The 17,951-nt window shown below is 38.0% G+C and overlaps 2 protein-coding genes across 2 annotated transcripts in view; one reads left to right on the top strand and one right to left on the bottom strand.

The window, feature by feature from the left end:
- The window catches only part of pou6f2 (POU class 6 homeobox 2), a 69,289-nt gene extending 69,136 nt beyond the window's left edge, over nt 1-153 (bottom strand). The window contains exon 1 of the mRNA XM_067485684.1: nt 71-153. The gene's annotated coding sequence lies outside the window, so the exon portion shown is untranslated. The remainder of the gene's footprint in view (nt 1-70) is intronic.
- Nucleotides 154-1,456: 1,303 nt separating this feature from the next.
- Nucleotides 1,457-17,854, top strand: vps41 (VPS41 subunit of HOPS complex). Its single transcript, XM_067485682.1, has 28 exons — nt 1,457-1,659; nt 2,008-2,046; nt 7,014-7,121; nt 8,571-8,648; nt 9,560-9,634; nt 10,554-10,616; nt 10,729-10,794; nt 12,286-12,405; nt 12,494-12,640; nt 12,716-12,782; nt 13,223-13,311; nt 13,609-13,738; nt 13,851-13,966; nt 14,057-14,175; nt 14,417-14,498; nt 14,668-14,760; nt 14,859-14,986; nt 15,220-15,364; nt 15,479-15,520; nt 15,607-15,657; nt 15,752-15,889; nt 15,982-16,036; nt 16,130-16,270; nt 16,382-16,518; nt 17,010-17,109; nt 17,197-17,241; nt 17,333-17,412; nt 17,530-17,854. The coding sequence occupies exons 1-28, from the start codon at nt 1,642-1,644 to the stop codon at nt 17,608-17,610; spliced, it is 2,553 nt and encodes an 850-aa protein (XP_067341783.1). The 5' UTR covers nt 1,457-1,641; the 3' UTR covers nt 17,611-17,854.
- The last annotated feature ends 97 nt before the right edge of the window (nt 17,855-17,951 follow it).

The raw sequence follows: 17,951 nt of genomic DNA, 5'->3' as shown, positions 1-17,951 counted from the left end.
AAATAATGCACAACTATAGAGTGAGATGGAGAGAGCAGCACAAAATCACAAGGCCATCCAGTGGGCCTACCTTTGGCAGCAGAGGGGTGACACTGCAGAGATTCACACACTGCTGCTCCTCAAAGTCAGTTTCCCCTCACACCATCTCTGGAGACCTGTGCCACATACACACTCATGAAAGGTGTGAAAATCTGATTTCCCAAAAAGGATCGGTAATTCTCTGTGAGGGTGGAAGCCACAATCAATAAATCATTGCTAAGTAGATTGTAAAGAAAAAAAATTATTCCCCGTTGGTATCAGTGCATTAGGATTCTCCTGAGGATGGATGAGGCAAGATGGGGGTGTGAGACAATCTCAATAAAGAAGAGGCAAATCATACCTTTGGCATTCATCTGGACTCTGGCAAGCAGCTGTCAGCAGAGTGAGGAAGGACCTGGAGAGTCGACTAAAATCTGAGGGAGTTGGCCAGTGTACAGGTCTGAAAATGTACAAATCCAATGAGCTAATTGACTGGTTTAACATCACACATAGAAACAGCCATCTTTTATTGTGTTATTTCAGTGTTTGAAGCTCTGATCTCTCACCCTAACACTATAATCATTGAAAAAAAAATGCTACCCAGAAATGCAGGAATTTTGATTATTAAACAGCTTCAGAAAATGAGCAACGGCCACCTTGGAAATTGAAAAAGTACATTGGTCAAAGTATTACAGTGTGTGGATTGCAATGTAAAAACTGCATTTCATTCAACCCTCTACAATGGGAAGGAAATATTGCCCTTATTACAGTAGTTACCAGAAAGCACTTATAGTTACTTTATAGATGTATCCATTGATGATCAACTAAAAATGGGCTGCTGGAGCATTAAAATGTGCATGTTTAAACAATAAACAGACAATAATATTAATAATAAGCCACCAGCTAATAAACCAGCTTTTTTTACTTTGTGTGTAATGATTGTAATATTAAAGGACTTCAGTTGCGAGTATGTGACAGAGTATATTTACAGCATATCATGGTACCAGCACTTTTACTACATGGTAGTACACACTTAAGTTCTATTTGAATGCACATTAGGTTTGAAGAATTCATTTACAAACACATCAAAATCTATAGCTGTAATTTACGGCATTTGGTAGCTGTGTGAAGCTGTTAAAATAGAACTTTGTTGTACTTTAACGTTAAGCACCAGAAAAAGAATGAAGGCTAATGGTTAACATTATGTTAGACCGTTTTTCCACAAACGCGCAAACATTAACTGTCTCTATTGTGAACAGAAGTGAAAAAAATTGTTTAGAAAAGTTAAAATCTGAGCACAAGCTAACTTTAAAGGTGTTTACACAAAAATACAGCGATTCCCACCTGTCGTCAATCAACGCCGCAGAGGTTTCAACCGTTGTCGTCGCCTGTGATAGGACGACTACATTACCCAAAATGCCTCGCTGCTTATTTTTTGTCATGTGATTCAACTTGTGACAGGGAGCAGGCTTCGACAACAAACTTCACTTATGTGATGGACGTATATTGGATTTTAGCATGAAGATAATCTTACAACGACATTGCAGTTGGTCTTAACTTATATTCTACACACGTATTGAGAAATTTCAACCTTGCAGTCTTTTAACCCCATTTAATTTTACAATGGCGGAAGTGGAAGAGGTAAGCCTAGCATGCTAGCCTTAACCGGCTAAATGTTTACGTTTCATGTACAGCTGCATCATACAAAATGAGAAATGTAACCAAAGGATTTCTTCACCTAGTTCTTTTGTTTAATTTTGTAAGCTTTGTATCTAGTGGTTTTGTCGAACGTTAGCGTTTTATCTTGAGAGACATTTATCATAATAAAGCTTTGCAATAACCTTATACAGTTTCTAGTGTAAATAAATATGTAGCTAACTAAATCTTTACTCGTTTTGAATTTAAATGCTCCAACATCTAAATATATGGCATTTACTCTGTCTAAAAGCCGTTGTTGGATTGTTTAAAGCCATTCAATTTGTTTTTTAGGGGAGAAAACCAGGTGAGGAATCTACAGAGGAATCTGAGGTAAGAAAAAAATTGCGTTGCACTTGAATTTCTCCCACAAAAGGACAAAAAGTAAGGCAGTTTTTATTTGGAGTCAAGAGTTTCTCCATTAATGTCGTGCAGGTGAACCAGTATGTCAATGTAGAAATGCATCAACAGCAAGATATTGTGGACATCAGGGGTGTGCACCGTTCTGTCAAGCATGAACTGAAATAAAGCTTGCTTACATGGCGAGCCTTATCAACCCCAGCTTGTTCCCAGAAGGGTCTTTGTCAGGTTTTGAGAGGTGTCAAACACTCATGAATTACAGATAGCTCTCCAGATCCATCAATATTATGAGTGAGCTTCAGCACGTTAAAGTACACCTGCGCTTCTGAGAATCACAAATAGGCTAAATAAAATATAGCTTTACCCATCAGCCTGGCAGGAAGGGGAGTTTGTCTTTGAATGAAACAGAGAATACAGTGAAATATCTGAGAGTTTGCAAAGGACGCGTGCACATCTACGAAGAGAGAACATTTCAGACTTGTAAATAGAATCCCGTTTTCTGGCTGTGCACAGTCTGACTGGTACTGAAGGACAAAAACACTCAGAGGGAAACAGGCACCAAGGACTGTGGGATTGTGTGTCTTCTCTAAGTGACTGCAAGCAGTTCACTCCTTATTCTGAATACTGCAATATCCTGTAGCTTGTTTAGTGTCTGCTGTTGCTGCTGCCTATTTCACAGCAGCATCACTGGTTGAAGGCAGTGTGGACCTGTGTGCTTTACACGTTCACTCTTTCACAGAAGAAATGAGCAGCATAGCAGTTTGTCAGAACTGTGGATTTTGAAAATCATAGGCATTTTCTTCACCATCTTTTTGAATTTGACAAGTCTGATTTGTAAGAACAGAACAAGAATAAGCCTCATTTTGAGTGTTTTTGCTTAATCTTGTTTTGATGCACTGCTCATCTAGGCAAGGAAATGGGTTTCATTTACATTTACTGTTCATTAAAAGCCTCAAAGTATATAAGTAAACAAAGTTTTTATATTTTTCTAAACTTTTTACTTAAATAATAAGACTGAAATGTTCCGCTGGTAGAGTGGTCGCGTACCGACCATACGGTCGGAAGTTCGCGGCCCGCTTTTCCTGTCCACATGTCGAAGTGTCCCTGGGTAAGACACTGAATGCCCAACAGCCCATCCCTATCCCCAGCCATGCAGCATTGGTCCCAAGCCCGGTAGAAATTGGTGAGGGTTGCATCAGGAAGGCCATCCTGCGTCATCCTGTGGCAACCCTGAACTCACAGGACCAAAAAAATAAACAAATACTGAAATGTTCATTAGGGAGAGACGGTAGGAAGGGTGTCATTTGTCATTGCGAAATAAAGAAAAGATTGTGAAACTTAAACTATTTTTCTTTGTAACTTTCTTGTCAACTCAATCATAACTTTATTTAAGATGGGAAGGTTCCATTTTTGAAGAATAAGTTTTATCTTTTTTCCAAATAACAAATACTGTTGGCAATAAATTGCTGACTTCCTTGAACTTTGATTGTGTATTTGAAAGGGGAATTGTCTGAATGGATCAGCCAGTGGCATCTTAAACTGCAAATATTCAAAGAATATGGCAAAAATGGTTAGGATAGAAAGGCTAGTTCCGTAATTGACTAAACAAAGAGCAACCTATGAGAGATTTGAGCAAGAAAATTTGCTTTTTTTTTCTAACAACTGTGGCCCTGAAAAACTCATAGATCCAGTCAATACCTTTTTCAAGTTCAAGGTCAAAAAGTTGCAGAGTAAACCACATGCTTTTATTTAAATCCTGGTTGTTTTTCTTTTATTTCTTTGTGGACATGACAGCCATTCAATCTTAAATGGTCTTCCTCATGCAAAGGTGAGGATTGTGAACAACCTTGTTTGCGTTACACCTCATGTTTTGTTAGTTGATTAATGCTACAATATGGAGCATTTGGGAAACTCCAGCTGGCTGTTGCCTTTTTCACCCTGCTACACTCCATCCAGAAGATAATGGTTTTAGTTTAAGTAAAAGGACAGTGGGTAAGAATGCTACTAAATAAATAATGCCACATGGGTATTCTTTAAATGAATTCCTCTTTTTTACAAGTCTCTCAATCTGCTAAAACCAGCAACAACATAAATCATGATCTGAATATTTAGCTTTTTATCAAGAGGCTGTTTTTTTGTGCCAGGAACTTGCTAATGTGCGATATCTGAAGCTTTGCGCAAGGACAGTAGACATTTTCACAAATGTATCAATAGCTCTGAGCTTGCACCCATAATATTGGCCTTCTTTGACTGGTTAGAAAGGTAACCCCCACCCAGCCACCAAGGGCCACTGTGGTGCCAGTCCCGACAAAAATGGGAGGGTTGTGGCAGGAAGGGCATCCGGCATAAATACTGATGCCAAATCAACATGCGGAACTCGTTCTGCCATGGTGACCCCTGAAGGGACAAGTTAAAAGCTGTTGATCTTTGATCTCTGTACTAGTGATTTTCTGTAAGTTTGGGTTGCAGAGGGTTTGAAATCAGATTAAGATTTGTTTTAGAGCACTTGTCCACTAAATGAAACCTGTTGCATCATCTAGATGGTTTAGGCATCAAAACAAGACCAAACATAAACAGTCTTTTTACTATACTACATGTCCATGCATATCCATAGTCTGGGCAAATTCTGAAAATTATATCTTTCAGCAGATTCAGATTTTCTAACTTAGGTTTTGTAAAATCAATGAATTTAGAACATACATTTGTGACTAGTGTGTTTGAAGGCAGAATTGTATTCTTGATTTTGGCATAAAGTTTGGTCCAGCCTATTGTACCTTAATTTCCAACAGGTATATGGTGAAAATAGTTAAATTGCAAAGGCCAGCTGACAAAACAAAGAACAACTTACAAGAAAAAGCAAAAGTTTGAAAATGGGTAGTTTTTATCTGAGGATGAAGTTTGCCTTTGTTGTTTGATACGCCTTTGAAACCCATGACAAATGCCCTCGCATCAGAAATCTCACAACCAGAATACACAGGAAATAGCCTAGATATGGCGTTGTTGAGTGGAAAAGGATTGTTTTTGAAAATAACATTTTTTCCACGCTATTGTCCCCCACCTCCAACCCAGTAGCACATAATGGCAGACAATGTTTTGAGTTGATGCACCCTCTGGGCAACCAGAGACTGTGCAGCATTGGTTATAAACTGAATTATGAGTAATATACGGGCTGTGACTGGCCACAAATGTTGGCTCACACTGGAAAATGTAACTCTGTAGAATGCCTTAAGATTGATTTATGAAAAGAGCAAATTCATGTACAGTATTTCACTCAGGATGAACAGCCTCATTAAAGATAGAAATGACTTTATTTTGCATTACACACAAATAATGTAAATTATTTTCTTTTTGCTTTAATATTTTTATTGACAAATGACACACAAGCAGAAAACAATTTAAGCATCACAGTATAACATAAAACTGTAATAGTATAAACCAAAGTACTGTGCATCTCAGTTGAGCAAATAAAAAACAAGCCATACATAAAGGGTTTTGAACTTTTTTTTTAAAACAAGTAACCCACCCCTTTAGTAATATTGGAGAGAAAAAGATTGATTCATCAGAAAATAAGAAAAGATTTAGGGGGAAATAGGGTTAATGGTACAGTATGTCAGTCAGAAAGTTTATTAAAGAATGACACTTCTGTAGACTCCTAGTGAAGAAGAATGTGACATCTTTTCAGTAAGAAAGTGAAAGCTAGGATATACAGTATAAGAGATTTGTGGTGTGTTGGTTGTAGATGTTAAAAAAACGAATATTGGCAATGTGAGGAAATTTGTGTAGTATTACACATTTTTTGAGGAGGCCAGTACTCATAAGGAATTGGTCCTTCTGATTGTTTTTAATTTGCTTACTCTGCCAGTTGTATAGGTATAAAACCAACAACATTTTTTAATACATAATATCAAGTCTGTAAATATAGACAGATGGAGATCTGAAACATTTAGTTTATCAAAACCAAGTAAATTTTTTGCTAGTTGATTAATTGGTCATTTAGGTGGTTTTTCAAGCATCTCTGATTCCAGGTTCTCAGATGTAAGGATAGTTTTTGTGTAAACAGTAGATACCTAGTTTTTAAACTCATGGTTGGAATAAAAAAAAAATACATCCACAGTCATGATGATATAGTGGTTTATTGAAAAACATTATTTTGAAAATTTTGTAGAAAAATAGACTCGTATGATTTCACCTTGTGTTGCTGGGTAATGAGTTTCGTCAGCGATTTTGCAGTGGTGTCACAATGTGATTGTACTTTGCTCTACAAAAATTATGTTGCTGAAAAGGAAAAATGTAGTTAATCGAAAATATGCATAGTCTCTGTTTTTGTTTTACACACGTATGTCTGTGATATGCAATGGAACTGGAGCAGTACACATACCTTGACCTTGATACCACTTCATGAACAATGCTGTTTTTAAATACTGTTTTTTTAAAAAAACGAAGAAGATGATACTACACATTACTTTACAAAACCCTTTAGCTGAATTATTGTCAGCTCCTGGGACTTGCTAATTGACTGTTAACAGAATATCACTGATACCGAAAATGCATTTACTTTGGTATTAAAATTTCGGACAAATGACAAGGCATTTTTCAATACTTGTTAGTCTTTCAGGGAATTCTAGATCGAATAAATCGATTTTTAACAAATTTTAATAGGTACTGTTAAACCTATTTTTTCCTTTGGTGCATTCATAGGTTTTTTTCTGCAAAGTTTCCAATTATATGAAACCAATGTGTTGGGTTCACTAAACAAAAAACATGAAAACATTGCTCCATAGCATCAATATATTCTTACTTGTTTTACGTCAAATCATAAGACTGAACACAGGACATACATTAATATGGATATTTAGTTTGTTTTACCCTAATGCACCAAGGGTCATGTCAGGGGTAACTTTGATGTTATGTTGATCTTAAGAGTCTACTTTCCTAACCAGGAGGAGGACAGTGAGGAGGAGCCCAAGCTGAAGTATGAGAGACTCTCCAATGGGGTAACCGAAATCCTGCAGAAGGACGCAGCCAGCTGTATGACCGTCCATGACAAGGTAGATGTTATAATCCACCACCCACGAGGGCATTTCAAGCCCACCCAGCTAAAGTGGAGATTTCACATTGTTTATGTACAACATTTGAGAGATGCTCTGTTCAAAGTTGGTTTTCATCACCCCTTTTTAATCTGTAAAGGCAGCCCATTCTTTTCTCACCTCCCCCTTCTTGTCCTCTCAGGGAGGTAACATCAAAGGACACCAGGCACTATTGTCTTCTCTTTTTATTCCCACTCTTACATATTTTCTCTCATCCCCTATGTTTGTTGAATGTTGATATTTTTAAGAGGGCTGCTCTCTCTGAGATGGTTAGTTGTCGTGGCACCAGCCGCACACATGCAAGCCTTAGCAGAGCAAAAGTCATACCCAGTTATGTTTCCTCACCACATGTTTTATTAACTGTCATTGATTTTTCATTTATTTATTTTTACTTTCTGCTTTTGGTACACCCCCCCCCCCTTAACCTCAAAACAGTAACCATGCCACAGCAAGAGACATTGCTTTGCTGAAATTCTAAATTTGATCTGACTGTCTTTCTTCCTGGGATTTCTGTGCTTGTGAACCCTCTGCCATCCAGCTACCTGTGTGGTCACATCATCCCCCACCACCACGGCGAACTTCCACAACCTTAAAGCCGCCGACAGCACATATTGCCTTATGTTGCCTCATATTTTAAGTGTCTGAATCGGAATTTCATTTGAACAATTCTATTCTGATAAATCCCTTTAAAACTCGCTCCACCTCACAAGGTTGAACCCTTTATTTATTTATTTTTGGTTATTTTATTTGGGGAGATTGCAGGGGCTCTGTCTGACATGCTCAGCTGTGCCTGTAAATATAAGCATTTCATTATAGACTGCACTGAAGCATGGTGGGCTCGCCGCACATCCACATGCTGGTCTAGAAGGGAGGGGGATTAGAAGGGAATGGTGAAGGGGCTGGGGTGGAAGAACACACACTTAATCTAATGCCAAAAGCCTCCAGTTTCTGTAATTTTTTTGTCCCAGTGGACTCTCATACAAACTGGCACTGAGAAACACACACATAGGAACACGTGCACTTCAGCTGACGCACAAAGCGCAGAGACCAGTTGCTGCTCAGTAGAAATAATAGGTCTGTACTGGGCAGGGAGCTGACTTGGTTGCATGGGGAGCATGAGAAGAAGTCAGATGTGCAGCGCATTTATTATGCTTAAGCATTTTAATTTGAGAAAAAAAAAATGCCATTTCACACTGTCTGCTTTAATAAATAGGGCTTTTCCACCCCCTGCAATTTCACAGTTTTGCCTCCAAGCCCACCCAATCCCCACTCTGCCCATGTTTCTCCTGCTGGAAGAAAATTCTTTTTATCCTCTTGCACAGCCTTCATCAGCACAAGATTTTCCCAAAATCATGAATTGGTTTGAAGTGTCTTCTGGTTTAATTTACACCATATTTGTCTCTTTTTCAGTTTCTTGCTTTAGGTACCCATTTTGGGAAGGTCTTCCTCTTGGACATCCAAGGAAATATAACTCAGAAGTTTGAAATTGTGAGTACCTTAATGTTATTTAGCAAAATGTGAAAGTTGCTACAGATAATTCATAATCCCCATAAAGTGAATTGTAATAACTTTAGGGATCCTTTAACTTTTCAATTTTCACCATCATCAGTTCAAATTGTTGCGGTTTATGTCCTAATGCTTGTTAGGATATCAACATGCACAAGCCGCAAGAAATGACACATTGAAGGAACATTTCACACATGTGACTGATTTATCACCAGAAATGGATTCGTATGTCTGATTTAGTCCCAGTGTTTTACAGTCCCCATAACATTTCTGCACACTTTATCTTGAGGGATTTCTAAGCAATAATTAAATTTAGAAGTCAAATAAAAATCCAGTAATCGGACTGTTGTGGCCATTTTACGTTACTAAATTTTCTTGTCTCTCACCTCAAGAGCTTGCTGGCTGCCAATTCTCAGTCATTGCCTGAAACAAACATGGTTATATGCTACTTCACTAAACAGATGGGAGACAGCTGGGTTGAGGTTAATGGATGTGTGATGTACTTTTAAAATGACCTGGTCAGAAGTCAGTGAAAAAGATTCTAATATGTTTACCAACCAGCCAAGTGAACCTAATGCACAGAGGACACTGTATATAGAATGTTTCTCGTTTTTTTTTTTATTGGTTTTGGGTGTTTTTTTGTTTTGTTTTTTTATTGAGAGCACCATAGTTTCACAAACATCTCAGATTTAAAAGCATCAACACTGAAAAGACCCCGAGCCTTCTCGGTATTAAGGCCTTGCTCTGTGCATTGATACATATGGGACCGTGCCTCCATTACATACTCAAACCTTTGCACGCTTTCTGGCATTTAATTTAGTGTGGTAAAATGTCGGCCACAAAAATATCCATCCGATTCTAAAAAAAGATGCCATGATATTATGTCTCCACAGAGTTCAGTGAAGATCAACCAGATAAGTTTGGATGAAAGTGGAGAGCATGTGGGCATCTGCTCCGAGGATGGGAAGGTGAGATCGCTGTGCTCATCATCACAGCTGGTTACTGATCCCTGGGTCTAAAGCAAAGAATCACCAATCAGTGTTTTTCATCATAATTCACCCTTAGATTTATATAAAACTTATCTTATCAGCATTTAGCTTTATGCTAATGGTCATCTAAGATGAAATGTTTTGGTGTTAATTTTTAGAAGGTTCTTCTTTCACAGCCAAAGCTTCCACTGGAGTTTTTGCCTTATCAACATTTAAAAGCCATATTTTGGATGCAGGAAGAAAAGTTGCACCAATTTTCAAGAATCAGGAAAAGACTCAGACTACCAGCCATCAGCTGTCTATGGAAGCGCTCCCCATGTATTTCGCCTTGCTGTTATCTCGTGTCTTTTCATCATTACCACTATCCTTGTGGATTTTGCAGTTAAGATTTGCTCTGTGATACGATCTTGTTGCCAAAAGAAGATCTTGTCACAAAAAAAGTGGAGTAGACAGTCAAATTCAACAATTGTTTGCCCTCAGCCAATTCAGTTGGCTGTTAATCCTTTGAAATGTAACTTAATCCGTAATCACAAATTTTAAAAAAAAGAGATGGCATCTACATTTTATATTATTCTACCTCTTACAAACGTGTCTTCTTTTCTGGCCTCAAAAAATAAAAATAAAAAAAGTGGGTCTTGTGTACTCTGAAGGTACATTAGAGTTTGCTGTAGCCAACTGAGGTTTTGGAGAAGTCCAAGATTAGGACTCCTGTATCTAAACCCTGCAGGGTTCAAAGAATCAAGTTGTCCACTAATTGGTGACCCAGCGGAGAAGTAGGGAGCCAATCAAAGTCTTTTCAGACCACAATTCCCCCCGCTGGCCTCCGATAGTTGCAGAGACAGCAATTAAAGAAGAAATTTTGAGTTATTTACCTTTTGCTTGCTGTTCTCTGTTTCAGGTTCAGGTGTTCGGCCTATATACAAGAGAGGGCTTTCATGAGAACTTTGACTGTCCCATCAAAGTATGTTTCTTCAGACCTACAACATCTTAGCATATATGTGTTGATATTGTTTGTATAAAGAAATTTCACACATCTTTATTTTCTAATCTGTGACCCATCTAATGTTTTGTAGGTGGTTGCACTACACCCTCAGTTCACCAGATCCAACTACAAACAGTTTGTCACTGGGGGCAACAAGGTAGGTTTAAGTAGTATGAACTTTTTAATTGCAGTCATTATGTCCAGTTTGTGTGATATTGGGCATTTCCTGCCACAATAATTCATCCTGATTTTTTTCGGGGTGAAACCAAATCCTGCAAACCTTCTCAATTCTCACTGAAGGTGAAGCGCAGGCCTCAGTCTGGTGTGAAAGGCTCTTAGTTTTCTGTCTCTTTGCTGGAGTGCTCTCGGGAGAACTGCCCATTTTCACAAAGTGCTGTTTGCTCAACTGTTTGAAAGCCAATGCTTCACAAGCACAGCAAATAGATGTCATTATCAAGGGAGTACATAGTCTTAGGACTTCCTGGCGCATGCAGTGATCTCTTTTCTGAAAGTTGTCCCGGTAGGTGTGTCACTGTGGACAGTGAAATGTATTTTAGACATTTTGTTTTTCGGAAGTAAAACACCACATGCCAATTACACTGCTATAAACTGCACTGATGTGGCGTTATCACACAGCCATCCATAAATAAAGTATACTGACATTTATACAACATGGGTGAGGAAAAACAACTTTTTTATGAAACCCCATTGTTAGTGTTACTTTGCCATTTTCTTTCAATTGGCGCTGATTCCTCTCGGTTCCAAGTTGTGAAGGCCTCCACAAGGTGCCTGTGATGAAAATCAATAAGCCTCAACGGGAGCCACATCCTGTCAAAGGAAATTCAATTTTGTCTCCACAGTTCTTTTGTCATATCATCTCTTTGTAGAGCAAACTGTTTATTAACATAGCCCAACCGCTGAATTAAAGAGCCTATACAACCTTCTCTCTGCCTCCTTGGTAATAATATGCACTTTTTTGGGGGTCTTTTTTTGTATCAGTTTATGTTGTAAGGACAGTAACAATGGAGAGAATGTGAATGACGGGCTTTGTCCTCTACAGTATGTACAGCACAAGGCCGGAAGATTAAACTGCAGATGCTAAAGTAGCTCTCTTACCACCTTGATAAATGCATTGTGTTTAAAAATCATACATAGAACTTTTACTGAACGTCCACTCCTCTGTGAGGTGACAAGACAGAAAATTCATAGTATAAAAACATGATTAAATTGTCTCATCATTTATACCACTCACAGTGACATTTTAAAGAAGAGATTACCATTATGAAGAGAGTAAAGATGTATGAAATAATTCTTGTGATGCATCACCTTTCCAAAAGGTTTTCACCTTCGTGTACTTGCAAATGCGGTCAACTATATGGATCTTTATTAAGAGCTATGCAACTGCATTTGACAATCCAATCAGATTTAAATTCACATTTTGCTCGACCGTTTTCTGAGGCTTAAGTTACTTCTATAACTTTCTGTCACACTTGTATCAACACGGCTCCTCCTAATTGCGTGTGTCTATGTTCTTGTATTCCTCTACTGCCCCCTGTAGCTCGATTAGGACAACTACGCTCCTGATCTGCTGTTACGCTGAGATGCATACTCTCTGGTATTAAATGCTTTTCTGATACTTTCCTCTAAGCTGCTTCTGTACGAAAGAAACTGGCTGAATCGCTGGAAGACATCAGTTCTACATGAAGGCGAGGGCACCATCACTAGCATCCAGTGGAGAGCTAATCTCATTGCCTGGGCAAACAATGTGGTGAGTGATCAGTAACAATAAAATGCAAAAAAATATACAATATTAATTGTGAAACTGCTCATTTTTGCAATCTCTGTGTTCCTTTTAGGGAGTTAAAATCTATGATTTCAGTACAAAACAGCGGATTACAAATGTGCTGCGAGATAATGTCAGTCTCAGGCCTGATATGTACCCATGCAGCCTGTGTTGGAAAGACAACGCCACCCTCATCGTTGGTTGGGGTACTTCCATTAAGGTTTGTATTTTGATTATGACTCCTAATAGTTATTAGCTTTTTACGTTGTTCACTATAATTCTTATTGCTCCTCAGATTTGTGTTGTCAAAGAGCGAAATCCCACTGAAATGAGAGATCTGCCCAGTCGTTATGTGGAAATAGGTACGGAATTCAATGTTCTTATTACTATAACTATACACTTTATTAAAAGTTCTTTATTACATAAAATGACAGCAATATCAAGCAAGCGATATTGAAAGATTGTAAAATTTTTGAAGTACTTTTCCATAAAGCCAAAACAGGCAACCACAGTGATAAAATAAAGTGCACATTAAGGGAAAAATGTGAAACGTGAAAGTACAATTAAAACATATGAGACAGGCTTAAACACAACATTTGAACATAAATCAAGGGAAATTAGATGATAATACTGTGATTAATCAGTGCGTCAGTTACTACTTCTGCCTACTGCAAATGCAGTAAAACTATTGTGATGTTTTTGCTTTGTTAACACTCCTGTTTTGCAAATGTATTAAATGTATTCAATTCACTATAACGTGAGGACATCGTGTTTTAATCTGTTTGGTTTCCCTTTCCAACAGTGTCTGCATTTGAGACTGAGTTTTTCATAAGTGGCCTTGCACCACTAGCAGATCAGCTGGTCACCCTGTTCTTTGTGAAGGATCACATGGTGACAATCCCTTTTTTTTTTTCTTTATTGTTTAAATAAACATATTTGCTCAGTGACCATTTTATTAGGCACACCTGTGCAGTAAATGTAGACAAACACATTTAGCACTACTAAGGAAGGTGTCTTTATGAATCGCATAATATTTGGTTTGTTTTGGTCCCATTGTTTGCAGTGTGTCTATGTTTTTAGTTTTACTGATGAAGTTGTACTATGATGACATTTCACTGTGATGTGCTCTAATCTGACTCAGTGTGTATATCTAAAATAACTTTCCGTTGATATGTTTATTGTGTGCAGGATGAAGACTTTCGTGCTCGGCCTCGTCTTGACATCATTCAGCCCCTCCCTGAAAGCTTCGAGGAAATCTCTTCAGATGCACTGACTGTGCGGAACTACCAAGACAATGAGTGCAGAGACTACCGTCTTGGTGAGACAATAAAAATGTCACAAAGTCTTTTACTGATTTCATTATGCTCAAACTATCAAATGTCATCTTTGATGCTCACTACACAGAGACTTAAATGTATTTTCAATAACAGAGCATTCAGAAGGCGAATCACTATTCTACATCATCAGTCCCAAAGACGTTGTTGTGGCCAAGGAGCGTGACCAGGATGACCATATCGATTGGCTGCTTGAAAAGGAAAAATATGAGGTTTGTGAATTGTACAGTCATTACAAAAGGTTAGAGTCCATAGTGTCAGAGTTATATTTGTGTCTCGTTGTTGTTGTTTAACTCTGACAGGAGGCACTGATGGCTGCAGAGATCAGCTTCAAGAACATCAAGAGACATGAAGTTCAGAAAATTGGGATGGAGTATATCAATCACTTACTAAAAAAAGGAGACTATGACACTGCTGCCAGGTACATTTTACATGTTGTCCAGATGGACTGTAAGTTCATATATTGGATAAGTTTTATGCTGATCAGCTTTAAGTGAGATATTTGGAAAATTTGCTTACATATTGAGGTTCAATTCTGCAAAACTCTTTTATTTAAAATACTCAAATTAGTTAATATTTTTCATTTCAAATCAAAATGTTTCTTCATAATGCAAAGTCAAAAAGCCAGATGTTTGGATTTTATTGTGCTTTTTGCAATGTAGGAAGTGTCAAAAGGTTCTTGGGAAAAACATGGAATTATGGGAGAATGAAGTCTACAGGTTTAAGACCATTGGACAGTTAAAGGTATGTCAGAATAGTTGTGAACCAAACAATCATCCGGCATAACATCCAAATGTCATTAATATGATTATACTTTTTTTTTTTTTGTTCGGTTTTTTTGGGTGGAGTAATTTTGTGTATCTGTCTTAGTGAATATTTTACCACCTCACATGTCTACCTCTCTCCACTCCAGGCCATCAGTCAGTATTTGCCCAGAGGAGATCTGCGTCTGAGACCGGCTATCTATGAAATGATCTTGCATGAATTCCTTAAAACTGATTATGAGGTAGTTTGTCTCCTGATGTTTTTCACTCAAAGTGTTTCACCCACTGTTTGATAAAGATCGGCTGAAAGTCCACCTTACTTTCTTTTCTTACCACAAAGGGTTTTGCCACACTGATTCGAGAGTGGCCAGGAGAGCTTTACAATAACATGGCCATTGTTCAGGCTGTCACCGATCAGCTAAAGAAGGACCCTGCCAACAGTGTCTTGCTTACCACACTTGCTGAACTGTGAGTGATCGTAACATGAGCATTACAGTATTGGTACTGTGCATCACTTGCGCACATTAAATGGACTTTTACTTGCATTATTTGTTATTTTTTAAAAGGGTTCTGTGTGTTTTCTCAGTTGCATAATATTTGCAACGATGCTGAAAGGCCTTTGGTATTGAGGGATCTGTCTAATGACTTAAAAATAATTTACATTTATTGGAGTTTCTTCCTAATTTTTCATGGTTTTACAGGTACACCTATGATCAACGATACGACAGAGCCTTAGAAATATACCTGAGACTGCGGCACAAAGATGTTTACCAGCTGATCCACAAGCACAACCTTTTCTCATCCATAGAGGACAAGATTGTTCTTCTCATGGACTTTGACAAAGAGGTAAAGAAAATGCTAAGATCATGCATTTTATTGTCTTTTCTTGATTAAAAGAACTTCAGGTTGTGTGGTTTATTATGGTGATAATTAATATTCCATCTGACCTTATGTTGCCAGAAAGCTGTTGACATGCTTCTCGACAATGAAGACAAGATATCGGTAAGTTAACTTTGTACCCACTGATCTTTGATTTGTTCTAACGTACATTATCCACTGAAAGCGTCTTCTTTTTGCTCTGCTCACAGACAGACAAAGTGGTGGAAGAACTAGTAAACAGGCCTGAACTCCTGCATGTGGTGAGCTCAGATATGCTTATACAATTGAATATTATTGTAATTTTAGTCAGAACCAATTGTTTGATTGTGTGTGTAACACATGTTTCGTCCACAGTATCTCCATAAACTGTTCAAGCGGGACCATCACAAGGGCCAAAAGTACCATGAGAGACAGATCGGCCTGTATGCAGAATATGACCGACCAAATCTCTTACCTTTCCTGAGGGATAGCACACACTGCCCTCTTGAAAAGGTACAGTTTTTGTATATTATTCTGTCACACATCCATGTTTTCAGAAGCTACAGCTCAAGAACGATCTCTTCTTTTGTGGCTTTCTCACTCAGGCTCTTGAGATATGTCAGCAGAGGAACTTTGTAGAGGAAACGGTCTTCCTGCTCAGTAAGTCTCTTGTGTGTGTGTTCTGAAAATGTATGTTTCATTGCTTTACTTGAGCTGAATAAAATGAAACTAATCTATGTATGTGACTCGCAGGCAGGATGGGGAACTGCAGACGAGCTCTGCAGATGATCATGGAGGAGTTGGGGGATGTGGGCAAAGCCATAGAGTTTGCTAAAGAGCAGGACGATGCAGAGCTGTGGGAGGATCTCATCTCTTACTCTATTGATAAACCACGTAGGAATTTCCTTTCAATCTGGGTTATACTAAACATCCAGGTTCTCTTCATCACTTTATGTTGTGTGTTTTGTATTTTTTATTTTACTCTTGATGATATCTCCTCCGCAGCATTCATCACTGGCCTCCTTAATAATATTGGCACACATGTTGATCCTATTCTTCTCATCAATCGCATAAAGGAGGGCATGGAGATCCCAAACCTCAGGGATTCACTAGTTAAAATCCTTCAGGACTACAATCTACAGGTTAGAAATGATTCTCACAGATTTTGTCAAAAAAAGTTAGTTAAACACCTCAGATTAACATGACATTTGGTTAAATACAAGGTTTGAAACTGCCCAATATTTCATGCATTAATTGTAGCATATTAATGCATGGTATTAATGTATTATTATTCAATTTCTGCAACCTAATATCACAATATTTACACTGCACAACACCCTCAGCAGTTGTATTTGAAAGAATTTGTCATTTGTGATTAATAATGCTGCTCTACAATCCTTCTACAGACTCTTCACTCATAAATCTAAACCATGAATAAGCTGCTAATATTTTCTCAAGAATAGACTTTTCTAAGGAGCAAAACTGACCAAATTTGGCTTCAGAACTAGTTGTCTTATTGAATTGTGTGTAGATACATGTCTTAAACTCAAATGTAGTACAGAAAAAAACAAGAAAAAAAATGTTGAAATCTTGGCTTTTTGCTAATTAGCCTGCTTTTTTTCGGTGTTTCCAGATTTTGTTGAGGGAAGGATGTAAGAAGATCCTGGTGGCCGACTCCCTCTCACTGCTACAGAAAATGCACCGAACACAGATGAGAGGAGTCAGGGTCAATGGTGGGTTTTAGTGAACTTGCAGACGCATTGGACATTAATTCCTTTTAAACTTATTTACTAAATAAGTGTTACTACTTTCCTTTTCAGAAGAAAACATTTGTGAATCTTGTCATGCTACAATATTACCATCAGGTGGGTTCTCCATTATTTTGTTTCTATTTTTTAGTTGCAGTGTGTTTGAAGGCTGTGTATTGCTCATTTATGCTTCACATCTATGTTTCAGACATGGCCAAATCTTTCAGTGTGGTGGTGTTTCACTGCAGACACATGTTTCATAAAGAATGTTTACCATCTTCAGGAACAGTGAGTAAATGGATATCGTTAAAATCTTTGTCAACTTTTGCATGACAGAAATTATAGAAATAGGTTGTTTTTCTTTATTTTTAGATTTCTCTAAATTCTCAATCTTTCCTCTATTAGTTTCCTGGGGTGCAGTTTTGTAACATCTGCAGTGCGAAGAAGCGCGGGCCTGGAAGTGGAATACTTGAGATGAAGAAGTAACAAGGATTTATGCACACACAACCCTGCTTTTATCCCCCCTCTGTTCCTTTCCCCTTTCTGTCAGTGCTTGAACAATAAAAATCACTTTCCCTGTACACCTGCAAAAATGCTAAATATTTATATTTGATTGCCTCTGTATATTTAAATCTAACAACTGTACCTGTTCTGTTTGTCAGTAATGTGATTTGGTGATGAAAAGTCTGCAATGTCTAAAATATCAAATTACATACTCTAGAAAACTGTCCGTGGTTTGCGTATCTTCTCCGTAACATTACAGGTTGAATTTAAGCACAGTCTTGTACAACCATCCTTGACAGGATGATTAACAGTGCTAGAAAGAA

Source organism: Channa argus, chromosome 19 (genome assembly GCF_033026475.1).
Source record: "Channa argus isolate prfri chromosome 19, Channa argus male v1.0, whole genome shotgun sequence".
NCBI classification, from domain to species: Eukaryota; Metazoa; Chordata; class Actinopteri; order Anabantiformes; family Channidae; genus Channa; species Channa argus.
The sequence above is the reverse complement of the archived record's forward strand: the minus strand, read 5'-3'. Positions and strand labels throughout refer to the sequence as shown.

Excerpts from the sequence above, each read along its gene's own strand:
- vps41 (XM_067485682.1), top strand. Across the intron at positions 14,761-14,858 it reads TCCTTAAAACTGATTATGAG|GGTTTTGCCACACTGATTCG; the intron begins GTAGTTTGTCTC and ends CTTACCACAAAG. Across the intron at positions 16,037-16,129 it reads GGAAACGGTCTTCCTGCTCA|GCAGGATGGGGAACTGCAGA; the intron begins GTAAGTCTCTTG and ends TGTGACTCGCAG.